The 22,349-nt window shown below is 41.1% G+C and overlaps 1 protein-coding gene across 1 annotated transcript in view; it reads left to right on the forward strand.

The window, feature by feature from the left end:
* The window catches only part of ngfra (nerve growth factor receptor a (TNFR superfamily, member 16)), a 30,057-nt gene extending 15,091 nt beyond the window's left edge, over positions 1-14,966 (forward strand). Inside the window, exons 4-6 of the mRNA XM_058654325.1 lie at positions 4,986-5,226; positions 6,527-6,744; positions 11,323-14,966. Coding sequence (XP_058510308.1) covers positions 4,986-5,226; positions 6,527-6,744; positions 11,323-11,375 — 512 coding nt within the window. The 3' untranslated portion in view covers positions 11,376-14,966. The remainder of the gene's footprint in view (positions 1-4,985; positions 5,227-6,526; positions 6,745-11,322) is intronic.
* The last annotated feature ends 7,383 nt before the right edge of the window (positions 14,967-22,349 follow it).

The following is a 22,349-nucleotide window of genomic DNA, read 5'->3' on the forward strand; positions in this document are numbered from 1 at the left end:
GACGGGAATTATTTTTTTTCCTCGCTTCTGGCCAACTCCGCCTTTTACTTTTTCATCAGGCCACAGATTGAAGGCATATCTACACATGAATTACACTGTACAGTAATGCAATCCAGTCAAGACTTCTGCTGTTTCTCAACAAGCGTGGAGGAAGGCGCTTAAGGCTTAAGTGACTTGACTGACAGCTATAAAAATGATTTCCCAGTATATCGGCTTAACTGTGCACAGTATGATTTCTAAATATCTGATGCACAGTGGGGACACAATACAACCTCTGGCTGCCCATGTAGCGCCCACCCATGCTGCTGCTCTCAACTTTGACCTGCCTCATCCTGAGCAACGGCACACTTAGCAGCAGCAACGGCGGTGAGCAGAGATGGCATGATAAGTGACCTTGGGGCGACATCTATTTGAAAGAGGAACCATTTCATCCCGCACCAGTGGTTCCGTGGGTAATTTCACATGTGGTGGTGATGATGTTTCCATTTTTTTTTTTTCCATGCACAGATATGTTTTCTGCAGCAAACAGGAAGCTGTCCCACTGACATTCTCATCCTGTTTTAAGTATTTATTCATGTGCGGAAAAAACATTATTTTTAATGTGTATATATCTCCTGCTGTCGTTTTCTCTTTCCTACATGTGGAAAAGAGATAAGATTGTGGCATTTTCAAATCCCCAAATCCCAAGTTCATATCGGACTGTCACCAAGTGTCAATTACACAATACAGTGACAGAGAGATGAGAACAGACAGAGAGCGCTGCAGCTGTGCTGGTATTCTATGGAGAAAGGTCGATATGAGTGCTGGGATTTCTTCAGCTCACGCTCAGGTTTCGCTGAGTGACCTCTGTGTGCATCACACACACACACGCGCACACACACACACACACACACAGGTTTGCACAGCTATCCTTTTAAGGACTCTGCATTCATTTGGACAACCTTACCAAAGCGTCATCCCTAACTTAAACCATAACCAGCTAATGCTTAACCCTAACCTTAAGCTGACGACAATTCAAATCTTAGCCCGAAACGTAAAAATTAGATTTTGCCTCATTAGGACCAGGTTTTAATGCCCATGAGGACGACTGGTTCTGATAAAGTCAGTGTTTATGCCAGAAAATGTCCTAAACAGAGCGCAAATACAAGGACATGCATATACACACACATTAACATGGACATACACACTCTTCCCTCCAAAGTGCATTTTAACTTTTTCATTAAACTATGGACACTGCACATGTGTGAGCCTCTTTGATCTGAAATTGAAAACACCTCTTGCGTATTTCATTGAAGCGCTCTGTCCATGCTGATTCTGCTCAGTCCTCTGCTCTGCCTCGATTGAGCGCCTGTTCAAGTGTTTCTCCTCGAGCACAAGAGAGGGAAAGATTAAAAAAACAGATAAAGGAAGACTTCTTTTCTCTTTATTACTTTGTTCATCAGTCCTTCTACTCCCCCGCCCCCCGCTCTGTATCTCTTCCCACGGTGGCCCCTGAGTGGCTGGGCTACCAAAGTGGTGGAAGGTGGCCAGTATGCATTCAGTGCCTTCACCACTGCAGTATAACTACTCCTTCTAATCAGCGTACTTTACAGCAGCTCTTCTGTTCATCTGCACCCCCCTCTGAATCTCCCCTAACACTCTGGCTCTCTGTCTGCCCCGGCACTCTCCCTATTAACCCTCTCTAGTAGAAGACAGAGTGCTCATATAATTTGTGGTGTGTGTGGTGTGAATGCATGTGATGGATGTGTGCGCGTCAGGCGACAACACTAAGGAAGATTGAGATAGAGGCTGAGCAGAGACAGAGGGGAGAGTGTTTGGCAGCTGATAAAGAGGTCATTGTGCATGTGCTGAGCCTGATAGTTGCTCATCTCCACCCTGAACTGGCAGCAGCAAGACATCAACCTCCTCACAGGACCCCTGGGTTAACTTCACCATAAAGACCTCAATGGCTCGTAAAAATTAAATAATTTTTTCCTCTGACCCTCTCGTCTACACCCCGCTAATAAACACATCTCCCTGCCCACACAGCCCAGCGCTCATAAAACCCTGGGCTAGTTTTATTTTGTTTCATGAGTGTTTTAAACCCACTGAAGCCAAAACGAAATTGTTAAAGCTCCACCGCTGCCTTGAAGCTCCCACTCGGCTCCAGCTGAGGTATGCGGCCTTTTGTCTAAAGTCAGCTGTGGTTTCAACATCAGCCCAGAGACGCGGAGAAAAACGAGGGGGAGTTTCAATAAAGTTGCAGAACACTGTGCTTCAGCTTGAGCTGCTCGGTGTTGAGTGACAGACACAATTTTCCCCAAGTCCAGCGGTGTGACTGATATCTGCATGGAGGAAAGGCACTCACAGCAGTGATAACCCAGTCTGATCGGGGCTCTAAGATTTAAGATACAGACCAGTCCAAGTGCACACCTTACCTCACGTTCCATTCACTATTTATTCCATTTGCAAGCTCATGTTGCATAGCTAATACTGTTAGCCAGCCCTGCATTAGCTGGGTGATGTATGGTGGAGCTGAGGAAACCTGACTACGTCCCAGGAAAGGTCAAGAAATGCATGTAATACATACACCCGTGTTCCAGCCTTTTAAATTCTACCTCCTTTTAGACAGCTCCAAATCAATAGTGCTGCTTTAAATAGGCCTCTGTATCATTTCTGTGTTTCTAAATATGGTACACACATGTGCTGTGTTTTTCTGTCCGTGAAAGATATTTTCTTTCATTTCAGTAAACCAATCTTTCCCCATGGGGGGCAGGAATGCCCCGTCATCGCTCCGCAGACAGACAGGCCTACGCAGGCTCTTAATGACCAGCAGAAGTTTTTTAAATACGTCCACATAAGTTGCCTGTCAAGGTCCCGTCGGACTGTTAAAGGGAGTAAATGTGTGTGAATTATGCAACAAATCAATGCGGAGAAACCCGACTATCTGCCATGTCAGTGAAAAGAGAATATCTGAGTAGACAGACTTTGGCTGTGATGGTTCAGTGAATGCCCCCTTTTTTCTTCTAGATTCTCATCTGACCACATCAGTGGTCACGCCAATTACTAAATCAAATGTTCTTCCCCAGAAAAAATGCAGAGAATTTCGGGAGAATTCTGGTTCTGGTCATCAATGCAGCGTTTGTAGCATGGGGAGTGGTTTTTGAGTTGACTAAAGCGGTTTATCTGTCTGTGAAATTTACACCAGTGTAGAGGTGAGTGGATTTCATGATGCTAAAAGCAATGAAAATTACTCATAACTCAGCCGACACGTCTTCCTCCTAACAATGTCCTCATCACTCTTATAATCCCCAGAACACTGTGCCAACAGTTTTTATAGGGACTATTTCTTTTGCCTGAAGTGGGTCCAGTGGAAACTGTTGACATTGTGATGTGTGGACTATTCACAGTAACTAGGACATTGCTTTTGTAAATGCTATTGAATTATTAATATGTGCTTTTTCACTGCTGTGAGCACCACAAATTAAAATCCATTTATCACGGATGAACTATACAGAAATACATCACACCTCGGACAAACAAGAGGGGCAGTATCTAGATACAAGTAAGATAATATGAATAATATTATATGTATATAATTTGGCTGATCCTATCTTTGGCCATTCCATAATTTGTTAAATGTGTTTACAGTTTGTTTCCTTACTGAATGTACTATGAATTATCATGCATATTTTAAATATCTACCTACTAGTCACTGCAGACGTTACCTGAATTAGCTTTAAATATGTAACATACCAGACATTTGACACCATCAGTCTCCAGGGTTTGTCCATGATACCTTTTTACACAACTAAAACAGAAGAGTTGTCAAGAAGGGTAGCAGTGAAACTACTCGGGATTGAAAGTCCCAGTCTTTGGCCTTGAGAGAAGCCTCTGGGGTCTCCACGGGGTTAATCCTGTGAGCACCAGTATGGAGCTAATGAGGAGCAGCCTAAGGTTCTACTGGGAATTTCAGGCTCAGATCTAAAACAGGCTGCACATTCTCCATTCCCACCAGGCTGCTGGGCTCAGAGAAGTTTTGGTTTTGGCCGGACAGGCCCCTCTCCTCTGCTCACTGTTCCAAACCCCCCTGAGGGAGGGACTATTACAAAGAATTACCACACTGCACCTTTCAAAACAGAGGCATATAAATTTGATGGGTAAAGTCATGCCCATGAAAGTGAGCATGTTGCTGCTCCAACATGGTGAACAACACTGACTCCTTAATGGAGCTCACACAGAAAGAGGAAACAGGACAATTTATAAAAAGTGACTTGTCTTTCCGTGTTTAGCTGTGATAGAAACCAGACCCACCCAGTAGTACAGACCTTCCCTGCTTCTCTGGCCTCAGCAAAGGGTCCAATCAAAAATGATGACCTCTTTATGGCCCAGCACTTTGTTCTACATGATCCCGCATGACCTTAATGTCATGCAACGTGCAGAAATCAACTAGATTAGATTTGGTGTGAGGAGATCAGGCACGCAGGACTCCAGCGTGGTGTGGGGTGCGTTGGTGGTTGACAGATACCCCCCCCCCCCCTCCATAGAGGAACATTCTGTTTCTTTTTGTATGGAGCAACACAGCCCAGAACCCATCTGTCTATCAGAAACAGCTGCTGCATGTGAGCAGTATTAGACATCTGGTTGAGGATTTAGTCGCTACACCCCTTTAAACAAGCTCTGAGAGGAGATACAGTATGGAAGTGTCTTGTCATGACAGGGTTTCTTTTTAGCCATGCAGGCTAGTGGTGTGACTCTGTCAGTATTAATCTTACAACTACTGGAAGGATTGAAATGTGGTTTAAATACAAAAAGTGGTCAGAATATGAAGCCTAATGACTACATTTTCACTTAATTATGACTGTGAGGTTGGCATTTGATTTAGAGCACAAATAAGCAAATTTAACAGGTTAATATGTGAAACAATGTGGATGTATACATTTATGTTTTTTGTTAAAATATGTTTAATTCCTTTTTCTTAAATACTCTTATCTTCTTCCTTACAGATCCCAACCTCCCCACAGATGTGATCCCCACGTCTGATATGGGCCCCTTTGCACCATCGTTTGCTTATTACTTCCCTCCAGATGGCTCTGACAGCCCATTGCCAGGTGGAGAGACAACCACATCAAGTGCTGGCTCTCCCCGCTTCCTCGGCCCTGGCTTCAACGTAAACCTCATCCCGATCTACTCCTCCATTCTGGCTGCCGTGGTGGTGGGCCTGGTGGCTTATATCGTTTTTAAGAGGTCAGTTGAGGGGAAAGACTGGGATGAAAAGCTATTCTGTGGCTCAAGACATTATTATAATTGAGTTTCACTCCTCGCTCACAATTTGATCTAGGACACAGTGGTGGCGGTCTGGTGGACGAGTGACAGATATAGCCTCAGGCTAAAAAATGGCAGGAAGGTGGCTGGGGAAATATTCAAGGCTGCCACAGTTAACGTTGAGGAGGTCTTGACCCATTTTTGGACAGTGTCTCGTTTTTTGTAAAAAAAAAAAAGAAAGAGAAACAACAGAAAAATGGGTCACACAACATCAAGCGTCACAGACGTGACACACAAACACATTAACGAGGACACGCTACGACACATGCGAGCACTCAGACAGAAGGTTACAAGTATGAGCTAAAACACATTTGAAAGCGAGTAAACAAGCTCATTAAAGGCATTGATTGTTTGAAAAGTGCCGGCCAGGGGGAACGCGAGTGCCAGATTTATCAGCCGCCACACACACACACACACACATCTGGCTGATACTCCTCATGCACTTACTGTATGTCATGTATAAACAGACTGCAAATTGTGTCAACTTCTTCAACAGCCAATATTTTATAAGCCGACATTCAGAGGTGTTGACTGTCTCACTCAATACTTTATGGATATTTTAATCATTGATTCATGAGTCATTCATCTCTGGGAGAAAAGCAACAGAGAATAGTTGGACCATTCTGTACCTTTCTCGGCACATCTTTATGGTGTTCTATTCTAGGATATAATAATGGATTCATCTCAAGTGCAGTTGGAAATATTATAGTGGCAGATTTCCCACTGAAATTTGTAGTAATTACCAAAAACAACGAGGAGTTTATAATGTCCCCAGTTCAACATCTGTTGAGGATGCAGACTTTGCTTTGGCTTTTAGGATTTGAACAAATGTAAACTCTCCAGATCAATAAAAAGCAGGATAAGACGAGAACAAAACTAAATTAGTGAGTGCTGGTGGCTGATAATAACGTTTTAGAAGTAAAGTTCCGCTATTATAGGCAGGACATGCCTTGATTTTCTTGAGCAGACTAACACAGATGGATCCATCCCTTATACTTTTGCTGGATTAGGATTAAATGAGAGATGAAAAGCCCAATTAAATCCTAGCTTCTTGATTGCATTGTTTGTCTAGCGATAATTATTTTATGTTGTACCACATGCCTGCTACATTTAAATATTCATATAAATATATGAATTGTTATTACTCAAAACTGCTGTGAAGTCAAATATAAGTAAAAATCTGTAACTGTATCATATCCGCTGACATGCCACTTCTCCACAGGTGGAATAACTGCAAGCAGAACAAGCAGGCAGCTAACAACCGTGCGGCTACAAATAACCAGATGGTGACGCCGGAAGGAGAGAAGCTGCACAGCGACAGCGGCATCTCGGTGGACAGTCAGAGTCTGCAGGAACAGCAGCAGCAGCAGCAGCAGCAACAGCAGGCCCAGGCTGAAGTCCAGTCTCAGCCCTCTCGCTCACACACGCAGGAACAGATCGGTGAGCCTGAAAGTCACTTTGTCATTATTACTGAATTATAAGATCAGGGGGCAACAATGACAATCATTCCAGGTTTAAATCTACAACACACAAGGTATCAAAGGGAAAGGGTCTGAATAATGTCTGTATTCTCAGCCAACATGAGGTTTTTGGACTTTTGAGTACATTCCTCCCTTACGTCGTCATATTCTTCGTATCATAAATCAAGGTACTGTGGACACGTGTTGTAGTTTATCACTGGTGCACAAGCATTTCCCTCAGAGCAAAGACAAAGTTCTGAGCTTGAGAAAAACATCAAAAACAATAAATCACCTGCTGCCAAGAGCAGATAGGGGAAGCCAAAGCTGACATCAGTGCATTATGGAGAGACGATGATCGTGAAGAACTACATTAACATGAATATGAAGGAGTAAAACACAAGAACACAGTATCAGTACGAGTCAAAAGGGATTCATTATTGACAGATGCATGACAAAGTTTTCTACCTTAGTATATCGTATAACGTATAAAATATAAGGAGGACATGTCACTGCATCTGTTTGATCTATATTTGCTTTTACTACTCTTACCATTCCTCCTTATCTATATTTGACTCTGGGAACCCATTAAGTATTTCAGGGGGGGATAGGTCTCTTGGACGGATATTGCCAAGTTGCCTTGCAAGCCAGACAAAATCTAAAAGGTTTTGTAAAATTAACTCAGTAGATCATACCCGACGCTTTGCACTTCATCGATCCATTATGAAGCAATTTAACATTTGCTATATTTAGTTCTCGCAGCGCTGTGCATTCAGAGAGACAAAAGGAAGTACGTTTTTTTGGATGCATTTTATACCGTATCATTTAATGAAATGAGTTTACTCTGTATCAAGCAAAAGGGATAACTTGTGATGCACACCAGCAAGCTTTTGTTAGGGGTTGGTTATGTCAGTGTATTGTTGACTTTGGTCTGTATGAGGGATTATTTAAAACCAGACTACTACCAGCATTATCCAGTTTAAACTGTAGTAATGTAAACAATTTACATTCGATGTCTTCTAATAATTAAATCCACAGCCCTATTAACACACAGCACATAACTCTATATGTTTATCTCCCCGTAACCCAGTTTTACTCAGCCATAGTACGGTGCACTGGTGTGTGGTAGGGAAGCTGCACTGAGCGACTGCAAGAAGAGAATAAACTTTAAACAGCCAACTGGAAAAAAAAGCCAACGCTGCTGCAGTGAGATGTGACCTCTGTACAACAAAGAGTGGTCTACTTTGCTTTAGTGCTCAAATAACATTTACAGTAAATGAAAGAGATGAAAACTGTATTCTCACTTGATCTGTACACACATAAACCTGAGAGGCTTTTTAGTCTCTGGTTCAGTCATGATCTTGTTATTCATTCATGACTCTCTCCCCGACTCTTTCCTATTCAGGATTTCACTTTTTGTTTTTCTTTGTTGGCCGTTTTTGTGTGTACGGGGATAATAATGTGCTAACAAGCCAAACCACCGACAAATCCTCCCTCAAACGATCCATGGCACTGTGTCTGTCTAGGATAGCCATTGCATTCTAATGAGGCTTTGGAAAAGCCTATTTTGCTTTTTTTGTATTTTTTCCCAGTTCCTCTTTCCATTCTTCCACCCAACAAAAAGCTACACACACTACATCCTGAGGAAAAAAAGGGACTGCTTTTGGAGGAACAGCTCAGGATTCGTTTGTTAAGCGGATGACTGTTGCCTTTTCTAACTGATTGGCTTATTAGTAGGTGTTATGAGACGGGATCCAGGCCTAGTCTCCCTGTCTTTTTGATCCAGCGTCAGTGTTTAGCACGTGCTAATTGGCATTAGCACTGTCTGTGGGTGCGGAAGCCAGTACAAATAGTCTCATGCAGGGGGTTGCTGGTTTTCCCACATCCAATTGGCATCCCTTAAAGACACTGATAATGATAATCGCAAGGGGTTTCCTGTTTCCAACAAACCATATTTTATTGCTGGCTAAAATAATGGAAACATCTTTAAATAAGATGCAAATAAGCTTTTAAAAAGAAAAATAATCTCATGTTTTGACTGACAACATCCAGAGATGGCATTCACTTTTCAGAAAACCCCTTTTAAGCAGTTTTTTGGTTTTGTCTCTTAACTGTGCCTATTGAACAAGTTAAACATTTCAACATAACTTTATCCCCTCACTCATTGTATAAATTGACATTTATTTCCTGTATTTATCAAGTTCAACTGTGACACTGTTGACAAATGTAGATTCTCACAATGATGGGGGAAACTTGGATGTTGGAACTTCAAAACTGTAGACATGTAACAAACAAACAAAACCCAACAAAAAAGCAAAATCAATATATTGTCTTAATTCCCACAACACAACAATGAAAAGTCTCACTTAAGAGCCTGTAGGAGCCAGGTTTTTTATTGCATCGCTACAATTAACCATCGACAAGGGGTTTCAGTGTAGTTTTACTAAATGTTTGTGATTCTGAATGAAAGCCTGCGGGACCTGTAAGAGTTCAACAGTACATTCCCCAGTGTGTAACATTATACAGCTGTGAGTTACAGTAATAATGAGCTGAGTAATGAAACAAATTACAAATGCAGTTTCAGTAATAGAGGAGGGATGTCTCATAGCTATAGCTGCCATCCTCTCTGTAAGTTTTAATATACTTCTCAGAGTAGAAGTGTTTCCAACTCTGTTTCGGGAATACACTGATTACACCGAGGAAGGGTAACAACAACAGCAACATCATATAAACATGAGCAGGTCTGGCGTTTTGCAGGCTCTGGGGCCCCTAAGGCTATAAAAACCAGAGTCCCTGTTTAAAGAGATGTTCTCTCACGGGTCTTTTTTTTTTGGACCAAAACATGAACAGGAAGCAAGAAAACTGATCTTAAAGTATTGATCTGTATCACTGATCTTAAAGTACTGATCTGTATCACTGATCTTAAAGTACTGATACTATCTGTCGAAATGTAATAATGACGGCATTTTGACGCATTTTGCATCTGTACATGGTGCATTTGTACTAATGTCACTGAGTCAGCAACACACAGCAACTAAGAATCTACATTTCATTGCTCCGCTGGAAGAGCAGGTCGTCTTTCACCTGGAATGTTATAGGTTCGATCATCTCCAGCTGAACACACTGTGGTGTCCGTGGGCACGACACTTAAGCTAGAGTTTGTCCTGGCAGCTGTGCCAGCAGCTTGTCATCGGGGTTGATATATGTGTGATAGTAAAAGTGCTGCACATAGATGTGCTGTGCTGTATGAGAGTGTGAGTGAATGGGTGAATGACAAACCTGTAGTGTCAGTGATATACAAATACAGGCCATTTATGCTGCTTATTTTTGATTTCATTTTCAAGATGGAGGAGAGGCTGTGATCATTTCTTTGACGTTAAACAACTACTAAAACGAATCAAAGACAGAAAACATGATGTCATCTTGATTTCAATATCAGTCAGCACAGCTTATCCATGGCTTAGGGTCCCATCAAGGTTGTCTGAATGTGCTAAAAAAAGAAGAAGAGAGAAGTTGCCTTTGCTGCAACTGGGAGTTCTCATTTCAGAGTAAACCTGATTGAACTGGTTGAGGGAAAGACAGCTTGTATTGATTCCTGGAATGAGGTTGGACTATAAAACATTGGAGAGCCATGTGGCTATTATTATCATCACTGTTGCCTCCAGAAATGAGGTGCAATGCTGTAAACAGCTGTAGAAACAGTTGCACTGAGGTAGAAGCACAGGTGCAAGCCACTGTGTGTCACTGATGTTTGTGCACTGACCATCTCTCTGCTCTTTGTTACTGATGATGTCTGCAGAGTGTCTTTTCAAACAGGAATACAATGATAATGCTGCTTTGGTCTGTGGACATTCACACCAGTGAACAGAAGAGAGCACATGGCAACTCTGATGTATTTTATAACAGAATAATATGCAGAGCATGATGTGGTTTTAAGGAAGGGAAACAGAGGGAGCCTGTAGTGATCGACAAAAGCAACCCCCTCTTCTGAAGCTTTAAAATAAACCCTCTTGTACTACACTTCCCTGGCACAAGGATGCATTGATGAAGATGAGAAAACAACCAGCAGACTCGCAGATCCTCTCAGAAATGCCTTTGCATTCCCCAGGCGTCTCCATGGCACCGCTCAATTCACAACAGGTTAAGAAGTTTGTGGGAAAAGAGAGCATTTGTCTCCGGTCCTTATCTGGCTAATGATTACAGTTTAACAGGTCTGAATGTGTGACTGACACCGCAGGGCCCCCTGCAGGGAAATGTGATCATTAGGGTTTTTTTCATGTAGGAAGAGTTTTTGTAAATAGGTGTTTTGCTGAAATTATAATCTTAGTGAATTAATGAAAAACATTTTTTTCCATGAATCAGAAACTAAGGTGCCCTTATAATCAGAGGATTTCCCACTCACTAAAGACGAGCTGCTTAGTTGGGGACACAAGAGTGAGAATATGCATTATTGAATGAATAAGAAAAAAGGTGTTCCTGTTTAAATATCACCACAAATCACCTGCATGTCCTTTTCCCTCCCAGAGACTGACATATATTTATTTGTGCTTTCCCCCTGCAGTGGTGAGGATGGATGGTGGCCGCCAGCCTGACTCACCTCCCCCTGAAGTCTGAGGAGGAGGACGTGGAGGAGAAGGAACAGCTGAAGAGCAGGGAGAGGAGAGCAGGGACCTGAATCAAGGACCAAAACTGTTGGTGGGGAGACTACACAGAGAATGTAAAAACTGACTCTGATTCACACCTGAAGTGGTCACAGAGGAAAGAAAAGACTTGCACGGAGCTCCCAGCACCTCTGGGCCACAGTCTGACTCCCCATCCCTGCATATAGAATCTGACTCTTATCTATCAGTGTGCCTGGACACAACCACTACAGCAATATCACTATCTGTACCAATGCTCCTGCACACACATTGCCATAGATGTGCCCATGCATTTCCTATTAACTGAATACTCCCAACGTCGACACATAACTGACATCATTTCTTTTGAACTGCCAGCTTATCCTCCAGCTTTCTCTTTCCCTCTAATTCCACATTTGCTTAACCATTAAACAAGCGTGTCAACAAGGTAAACAGGCAGAAAGGTACGCCATTATCTCATCTTTTCTTTTCCACCTTTCGTGTCTCACATATTCCTTTGTGGCATCGCATGCTCAGAAAATCTTCTCTCCCATGGATTTACTCTATTAGATCCCTGCTGTCATGCAAAGAGCAGTGAGGGGGGGGGGGGGGGGGGGGGGTTGTGAGTCACCGTGCAACTTCTTCTGAAGTTTCTTGATCTATTATCATTTAACCAATGACATGTTTCATGGCAATTTGTTTTGTAAACTATTTGCATCTTTGTTTCGAGATCAACTGCACTTGCTGATGCAAGTGACGCATACTGGGGGAAGAAAGGTCAATTACAGTGTAGCCTGCTTTGGTAAACAGCCCCCCCCCCCACCCTCAGCGAGATGCTTGTTTCTGCAGTGCGTAGTCTTTGCCCTTTCTGTGACACAGGTTTGTGTTTCAGTAATTTCATGCTTGTAATGCCACACACCCAAATATTTGTCTACTGTCTGTTGTGCATTCATTTCATTTTGTGGCTTGAATTACGTGGCTGACTCAGCAGAGTGCCTCCACCGTCCTCCTGGATGTGCAACACGAGAGCAACATCTCTGGGCTGTGGAGCTCTGCTTACTCGCCGTGATGAGTTGAGGGGAAGAGAAGCTATCTGATGAGCTGTGACGTCATTGATGACCCAGCATGCAATTCTGCTCATTACATTTAATCCAGGACAGGAGAAATTGACAAAAAAAAAATCCTTCCTATCATGATTTACAATTACTAAGTGGAGAATTGGGACATCCCCTTGAGACTTACGCTCCTTTAATGATCCCCGCCATTCTACCAACACATTCTCATTATTGTACAGCTCTCTTTGCATTATAGAGCCTGATAAACAGTATTAAGGTGCTAATGCATCGTCACTGGTCTCATGTCAACATGGGGCCCATTAGAGAGACTTCCTGACAGGCAGGTAGTAATTACCTCAGGGTTTAGCTTCATTTATCCTCTGCTCCACTCAGTTCAGCCACCTTTCATCTGGATTATTGCAGTGGACTACAGAGGGGCCACACAGTCCACTTTGAAGCCTCAAACATTACAGATCCCTTATCCACGTCCAAGACCGCTGACATTTACTACATTGCCATGGTGATATGAACGCACTTAGTCCAGGCTCACTTCTAAGGCTGGGTGACACCTTTTATCACACTTTTAAGTTTATCCCACCTGCTGCTTGCAGGAAGTGTGAAAGCAGTCATCATACAGTAGATACATTGTAAATGAGGTATACTGTAGCTGAGCTTGCTACAGTGTTCATTCCTATAGGGGCACAAACCTTCTCAGGGTCCCACTTGTGGTATGATTCAAAATCAGTAAGAGATCCATAGAGGATTACTGTAAACAAACCTGTAAATGAGTCTGTAGTGTATGATAGTAGATAGACAGGTGTAGAAAGATTTAGGGTTGATAAGCATGTCAGCAAGGTCAATGACAATTCAGAAACTAGAACAATTAAAAAACATGTTTGTTTTATTCTACCAAACTCACGTGTGTACAATAAATGTATAAAGGAGACAAACCAGTTGGCTCCGCTGAAAGGTAACAAAATTGCCTACCAGCACCTCTACAGCTCACATTAACATGTTCTATTGTATTTTCTAGAACAATACAAAAACCAAAGTGAAGAACACAACTCGCTGTGTTATGTATTGTATCGATTGGCTCTTCCAACTCTTTCCAAGAAAGCAAATACTGCAAGGGTACTGAGTATTACTTCATCGCAAAGATGAGAAGTGTCTCCTTGTCAGCAGAGCTTGTACATTTAAGTGAGCAATAGACGGACGAGAAATGTCAATTAGGAAGTGAAAGACAATGAAAGTGAGACATAATATGCTGTGTGATGCTCTATAAATTGGTCACATGGTCATCAACGCCTCATCGTCATCATGTGATTCATTCTTTGTCACTGCTCTGTATCGTCTACACACACAGACACACACACGACAGTGGATGATTCACTCCTCACTGACACTGAGTGGCTATGATTCACCCTGATCCTAGCAGTGACATTAAAGCATATGCTGCTACAGTACTGACCAGAGTGTTGGAAAATATTCTAATTCTGGCCCTGTGGACCAGTTGTCCCTCCAGCAGCATACTCATCTACGCTAAATCACCTTCTTCTTTCTCTAGCGGCGCATTTAAGTAACACACACACTATGTGAGAATGTACAACCCGAATATAAACAGCAAAATATGCAAGACACATTCAAGGGTTTGGTTGTTTTTTGTTTGTAAGTTGTTGTTGTTTTTTTCCATACATTTTCCTATTTGTTTATGAACAGTATTACACTTTTGGTATCAGTATTTTTTCTAACTGAAATGTTATTTTGTAGCACTTATTAGATGTAATATGAATACACTCAAAGAGTGTACCGCAGTTCAAGTGCCTGTGTACAGTGTTGAGGCTTTAAGTTTAGAAGTTTGACTATATTTCTTTTTGTCATTTGTTTCCCACTTACCTTTTGTTTACCTTTGTGTGTGTGTGTGTGTTTTCCTTTATATCGTGAGAGCAGATGAAGGATCTTAGTCACTAGAAGTCAAAGTAGATCAGCTTTGGAGACGCAAACAACTGTATAAACCGATATGGAGACACTTACAACGAGGATGCCAATTAACTCATACTGTAATTAACATGCTATGGATACTAGTGACAACTGAAAGGGTCATGTAGCATTTTGAAAATATCTATCATCTCAGACTTCAACTCCAAAAGTCTCGTATGCTGTTAGTCAAATAGATCTCACTTCTACTGTGCAGATGTTTTGCATGTGCAGTATGTTCCATCATGTTCCTCCATTACAGAGGTGACAGGAAATACAACAGCTGGCAGTACCATGAAATCTACAGTATGCGGAGGTTCACTGTGATTCTTTGTGATATTATCACGACAAACTTGACACAGGTTGATAAGGACCTGCTCCCCAAAAAAGCTGAATGTCACCTGTACTTACTTACTAATGTAAAATACATCGTGTAAATGTGAATTTCTTAGAGTTGATACGAGAGACAGACATACACTATAAAATGTACAAAAAACAACAAATGTGTGCAAATGAAATGAACATGTATAATACAATAAACAAGAGATGTCATTGGATCAAGTGTCCCGCTGGTTCATACCCCTGAGGATTTGTTACGTTGTTTATGACACGGGAGGTTCTGTTTTATTGTTCGACCCAATGAGCTGATGCAACACTCAGTATTGGTATTGTTCAGATATGGGCCAAAATCACTGATTTAAATATAGGGGAAAAAAAAGAGTTAAATCCGAAAGATCTGTTAACTACAAATATGTTGTAAATGCTTCACTACACACAACCAACATGACGTACAGACTTACACAAGGACGTTGTTATAGGGGCAGACGAAGCAGACTGGCCACATTTAGAGAGTCTATTGTGAAATAAAGAGCTACTAGGTCCAGTAGCTGGCTGAGCAGTGGCAGAAACATCTGCATAACACAACAAAATATGTCAGTGAGGGCTGCAAATGACCACCACACAGTTAAAGGATTATTGTTTTTGAAAATGGCAGGTGATGTATTCGCACAAATGTCTCGTTAACAGTTAAAAAAAAAGGATAAGACCGTACTGGACTCATTTTGGTATCATTAAAAATTCAATGTTCAATGATAGTGGCATCCTATCAGACACAAAAAAGATGTTTACTAATGAAATCAATGTATGGGTAACAACATTAGCTGCATATTGTTATCACACTGACAAAGGTTTAGTGTGCTGCTGCCAGTTCGCTCCTGTGGGTCATATCTTTGGGTGAGGACACAACCATTCAAGTGCATCAGGAAGTCCACTGACCCTGATATTTGGCTGAAGATATTTCTATTCCCTTCTTCACAAACACACCCAAAAGTTAAAGTGACCTCATGCAAATGAAAATTAAATACTGAAACCAAAAGTACGGAGTGGCAGACCAGCGAAAGCCACAGTCAAAAGCAGGACCATATGTGACAGCGCCCTGGACCCAGAGTGCAGTTTCTTGTGGTCTTATCACCACTTAAACATTCTGGGGTCCAGTGGCGGTGACCGAGATGAAACCCGACAGATATATCCCCGACAGAAACAGACACGACATGAGTGGATGATATTAGAGGAGGAAAGTCTCCAAAGCGCAGAATGTATTTTGGATGAAAAAAAGCACAGTTTTAACATCACAACATCCTTTTTTTACTTGATTATTTTGTGGACATGTGTATGGCCGTTCCCCAGCTGGCCTCTGTATGAGTGAATGCAGCAACCCAAACTGAGATATGGCTGACAGATAGACAGCAGACTCAAAATTTCATCAGCAGGGGAGCACTTATGCAGAGACACTAATCAAACTGATTTTTTTTTTCCTCTGTCAAAATTAATCAAGACTGCAAGGCAGCTGAAATAACAGAAAAAAAAGAAGTCTTAAATAGATAAAAGGTGACAGGCATGTCTGTTAGTAAAAAAGCAAAGATGTTAAAATATTCTCATGGAAATACAAGACTCAAGTCTGACAACGTCACTGAAAATACGTGCAGTCATTTATGACTCTGCGTGTGTGGAGTGTCTTTGTTTATAGCTGCTCTTTCTAGTCTTTGAAAATCCATTCATTATTGCTTTTACCTCCATCACCACCTGCTGCAATAAAATGTCCATTAAGGACCATAACAGTATGTTTGATTACTGTATGAGACGACAATAGATTGTCCACGACAAAACGGCTGCCTGTCAAATACTCAGCTGCTGCAGCTCTGACGGGTGATTCCGAAACGCGTGTGAGGGTGACAGCTGTTTTCAGCTGAGATCAAAGCAACAGACGACGATGAAGGCTTAAAATACGTCTGTTTATGCTCACCTGAGCTCTTTTCCGGTTGTTACAAGGACGGATGGACAGGTTAATGAAGTGTCTTTGAGGGAGACTGTTTTTCACTTCTTGTCTCCTCACAGATGTGTTTGGGTTAGTTTTTCTTGTCCGCTGGTCGGTGAATAAATCACCTTGAATGCTGTATAAAAAGTTGTCATGAGTGCTTTTTCCAAGCACAGATACTGAAATATTAAACATATTTTGTAAAAAAACGTTGACCGACATATTGACTATTAACATTTTACTATGTACTTTAACTGCTTCCTAATTATGATGATATAAAAGTTTGGTATAGTTGCTATGGAATTTAGGGGAAACCGGTAATGGTTCCCCTTGCAGCTAATGAGGCCTTTTGTTATTTTGAGTGTTGATATTCGATATTTCCATTAAATGTGAGTAACAGAGTCCCTGGTACATATTTAATAAAGTTGGTTCACCGGGAGCTTCTGGTTGTTTGTTGTCCATAGAGATGAACTTTCTGGCTTGTTGACAATGTAACAGAAATATTCTCCTCTATAAAAATAAAAATAATTGCTCTGGGTATGAAGGGGAGGGTGCATCTATCACAGTCATGCACATACTTTTTTTATTTCTCTCAGAGGTTAAAATTAAAAAAAGAAGAAGTAACCCTTTGGAATAATCCATCTCTATACTGATACGAGGCGACAGTCAAATTATGGATGTGGGCAAACTGAAACCCACTCTCACTCAATGTTTCATTAGTCAACCATGACTTCGTTGTCCACACGACTTTGTGGTAGAGCAGGGAATAAGAAAACCAGATCCATGCATGGAAACTCATTCAGTAGTTGCATCAGTGCTGGGCAGAGTTTTTTTTAATTTTTTTTTTATGTAAATCTAAAAATAGAGGGTTACACTAATGACAGCAACTTAATGTTGCAGGAAATGTATTTATTTAAAAAGTAATTTATCTAGTTGATTACTTGTCACATACAGGGATAACTTTGTTCAGTGAACTGGCCAAAAGTTTATCTTTTCTTTACCAAATGTTTAAATAGTAGTCACAGTGTGTACGCACGTGGATTCGATTTATGGATTTGTGTAGAAACTGTAGACGGTACTGTGTGATAGTCAGAGGGTCACATTTCTCGACGGAGATGAAACACCCTCTTAATTTGCAGCTGATGTTCCTTAGAAGTCCCACAGCAACAAGTGCAGCCTAATAAATGAACATGGCTGACTGATGAGGGTTTGTGGTGGGGTGTGTTTCACGTGGTGGGGCTGGTTATCCACTAGAGTGAGGTGTTAAAGGATGGGCTTCTCGCAGCTGGCCACCATCACTCTCAAGTCTATTACCTCCTCATTACAGACCATTTCAAAATAAAAGTCTGGCTGTGTTTCACTAGTTTAATACTAGTAGTGTGAAGGTTTGAAACTGAAATCGTTGAAATCGTGACATTCCGAGACACCTTCTCTTGTGTCTGAGACCGTTTCTTATTTTAGCTCTGATTCTGTCATCACAACGGCTACTATCACAACTTGAGCTGAGCAAGAGTCAAGATGAGGTCACTTTTGAGGATGTCGCGGGCCGGATAACACTGGTGTGTGGGCCAGATCTGGTCCCAGGACCTTATGTTGCCCATGTGTGCTCTTTACACATGTAAATGTGAGTTGGGACAGGGTGGTCCCCTCATCACTACATGATTGGTTGATTCAACCTTTGCTGTGCTGGATGTTTCCTCATGTGCTCCACATATTTCCCACCCTGCAGAGTCATGTATGAAAACACATGATATAAACACTTTAACATGATAGAAATGTTGATAAAAAAATGCTGGCTATTTGTTCCCAGGCTGTGTGTGAGCACATTATTTATTTATCAGGTGTTCTAACCTCACAACAGGAATTTCCGTCATTTGGAGGCCGTTAAAAGACTTGTCATTCTCCGAAAATATCCTCCCACAGGATGTCAGCTCACGATGAGCGCAGATGTAGACAGAGTGAAGCCACACACCATAATATCTTTGCACGGACACATGTCAGTGATTTAGTATTTTGATTTGGTTACAGAGGAACTTGGAGTTAGAGGTGTGACATACTATCTTATGTTTTAAAAATTAGAGCCACATTTCCCATAAATCGTGGTGTCTCGGGCGGTGTAAACAAATAATATGCTGTTAATTAAAAGTAACGTGAAAAGATTATAATATACGATATTAAAAGGGAAAGAATATTTTTATGTTGTGCTGAACCATGGCCGCTCTACACAGTTTATATTCATATAGCATTTACATTTGATTCCATAACTCAGAGTATAAAAACAGATGTATGTCAACACATGTAAATATCCATAAGAATCCTTCAGGCAGGTTAATACACAAACTAAACTGGGCTAAAAGCAAAGTTAGTTTTTATAGCACTTTTCACAGATAAAAATCACAAAGTGCTTCACAGCAAATAGAAGGCACACATAAAACAATATAAGATACAAGTGTGCTCAATAAAACAAGATTTTTAAGAATAAGAACAATCAGTGGCAGAGTAAGAGCCATTCACCTGGAGCTAAAAGCCTGCTTGAAAATATATGTTTTTCTTAAAAGAATCAGAAGACTCAAGACAGCGTAAAAGGCAAAGGAAGTGCATTCCCAATCCGTGACGCTGCGGCCTGGAAGGAACCTTCACCTCGGGGTTTTGAAATTGGTGCGAGCGGCCACCAAGAGTCTTTGATCTGACGATCTTAGTGATTGTGTTGGTTTTAATTTAGAAAATAATAATGTGTAAAAGCACGAGACATGATGTGGACACATGACGTATTATAACAGAATTGCAACCCTTAACCCACAGCCAAAGTGTTTTTTTTCTTTCCTTCTTCTTCATCTTTTATTTTGTTAAGCAATAGCAGGTCTCTGTCCCATTCTTTGTGTGAACTGCCTTCCATTTTACCGATGTATTTAATAGGAACATACTTATCTGAAATAAATCCTCCCAGTTCTCATTAAAATGGAAGTGGAAAAACAAATGAGTCTAAAAAACATATATAAAATGCAATAATTGTATAATTTGAGACAAAACTACACCAGTACAGAGTCCTGTGGGAGATTAAAATGAGACCTGAGACCTGGGTTGTTATTGTTATTGCCAAATTTGTGAGCTGAAGCCTTCCTAAAACCTGTGGCTATATTTTTTCCTCTTTGTTTCATACTTGGATGATTATGTTGCAGGCTATAATGCAACACATATACTTCATTTTACTCAACTTGCACTTTTTCACAGACGAGTGTGTGACATACAGTATCACCTTGCAACACCTAATACACTACACATGGACACACAAGTGAAACAAGAAGGGGAACAGTTTTAGATAAATTCAATTTTTAAATAGTAACAATACCTGTGCACAACCTTTGCCTCAAGCCTTATGGAATAAAACAAAATCCAGGCCGACAGATTCTATTACATTTGGTTTTCCTTGTCCATTCTTATATTATGTACAGTATGTGTGATTATACATTTATTGATTTAGCTTGTTCTTATTTTTTATGATTGCGTCATAAAAATATCCCAAATAGTCCCAAAATTATAAATAGAATTAAACAAGACTTTAGATACTGTACATGGGCAGCAAACGTCAGTTTAGCCTGATTCCCATAATTCACACAAACTATTTTCTTGCTGAACATTTTTAAATTTGTCAACGTCCAAGATGAGGGAAAGGATTCTGGTTCTGGACTGAGCAACAAAAGACCTCTGACTTCTTGACACGTTTGCTTGAGTAACTGTATATGTCCAATAGAAGATACGCTCATCTTCGACACCCATGGGTACCATTCCTGTACCAGTAATAAACAGTTATTGTCGAAATAGAAACTAAGGTTTGTATATAACTCATGTCACTCATTCATTTTCTGACGTCATAATACGCTTGTCTGTGCCACTTTGAAGGACCAAGTTTCATGATGTGTTCGGCACTTATTTCTCACTGAAAGCAGACTATGTTTGTGAGACACTCCTCTCCGTTTGATTACAACAGAAGGGATGATTTCTCCTCTCTCATCATCTCAACATTTTTCATCCTGGTGTGTATGACAAACAAACAGCCCCAGCATTCACATTCAGTGCGCACAGTTCGACATTTGAGTGGACAAATCAAGCCTTTTCTTCTGCATTCTGACAGTAGTTTGAACTACCCTTGGCAGCAGGGTTGATGGTTCGTCATTGGGCACTGGAGCCTGATCAGAGGCATCACACCAGTGTTTGTCTATCATTCTTGATATCTACGACAGCAAGGGAAGGTAAAGTGACATGACTTCATAGAGCACTGTTGATATCAGTTACATGACGTGAAACATGAAAGGTCCTCTAAACAAAATAAGCACCGACTCTGGGAAAAACTGAATCATCAAGTGTAACAATTATCAATTATATTCTCCCCATCATACAAACCCCACCTTGTCAACATCAACAAAGTTTTAGTCTGCCGACGCAGCTGCAGCTTCATGCCATGTGAATACTGAATATCAAATAAGGTGAGTGGGCAAGTCAGCATTTGCAAGTGAGTGATAAGAAAGAGTAAGGGTGGCATGTTTTTGGAGAGGTTGATATGAATCCTTCTGCCCCAGACCCTGGGGATGCTGGGTAACCACAGCACGTCTTGCTGCCTCTGCATCATGTGTGGGTGACAGTAAGTAGACAGCCTGCTACACTTCACCGCACACCTCAGTGCAGGCGAATGGACCTGGAAATCAGTTTTATGATAACATTATCTCCTGCATGTAATAGGACCGAGACTAATACACTGAGGCAAATGAATATCGGTTATTTTCATTTCACCCAGCTCTTCTCTAAAATAAACCCTGTCTGAGGGATGTTATTATTCAAAAAGCAGAGAAGCGGAGACGGCCTATAGCAACTCATATCCCTCAAAAAAATAATAGTAAACACAGTGGCTTTGCTTTATAAAAATCACATGAAAGTCAAGTGGTTTTCAAAGGGCATATTTAGAAAAAACACTTTATAAGATAATTATACACTGACCAAGACATACTCGGTAGAGTGCTAAAAGTCATAGGTAAACATTTGAAACTTTAAATTATACCTTCAGGGTATTTAGAATTTCCCATTCATCCATCCTAAATTACTTTAGCCTGTGTATAGAAAGTGATGCAGACATCGGGGTAGCATAACACAACAGTAGGCAGCTTTACAGTAGTAACAGAAATCCCATTTTCTACATGTCACTTATGCCTATTAATACATCTGTCTCAGTGAAGCAGGCTGTGCTGTGTTGTGTGTCAGGCAGGAGCAGAGCAAGAGGCACCAGGAGTATACAGAGAATGGGGAGGGAAAGGGAAATTGAATCATTGATGTTTAAAGAATCAGTGGCGGAAAAACCAGCAGTGTAAGAAGCATGAGTGACTGGGTGGCTGATGAAACGAAACACATAATAAGTTTATGTTCATGAGAAATGCCTTTTCTTCTGTTTGCATGGTTTCCACCCTTCTAATCATCGAAGCTTTTTTTTCATCCTGGTGGGACTTTCTTTATGACAAACAGAGACCGCTCACATGCGCACATACAAACATATTTACGCAGTGACAAATAAAGCCTTTCGCTTGTGTACAGATGTTTATAAACCACACTTGCCAGCAGGGTTGATTATAGTTGATGA

This window comes from Solea solea, chromosome 16 (assembly GCF_958295425.1).
Source record: "Solea solea chromosome 16, fSolSol10.1, whole genome shotgun sequence".
NCBI classification, from domain to species: Eukaryota; Metazoa; Chordata; class Actinopteri; order Pleuronectiformes; family Soleidae; genus Solea; species Solea solea.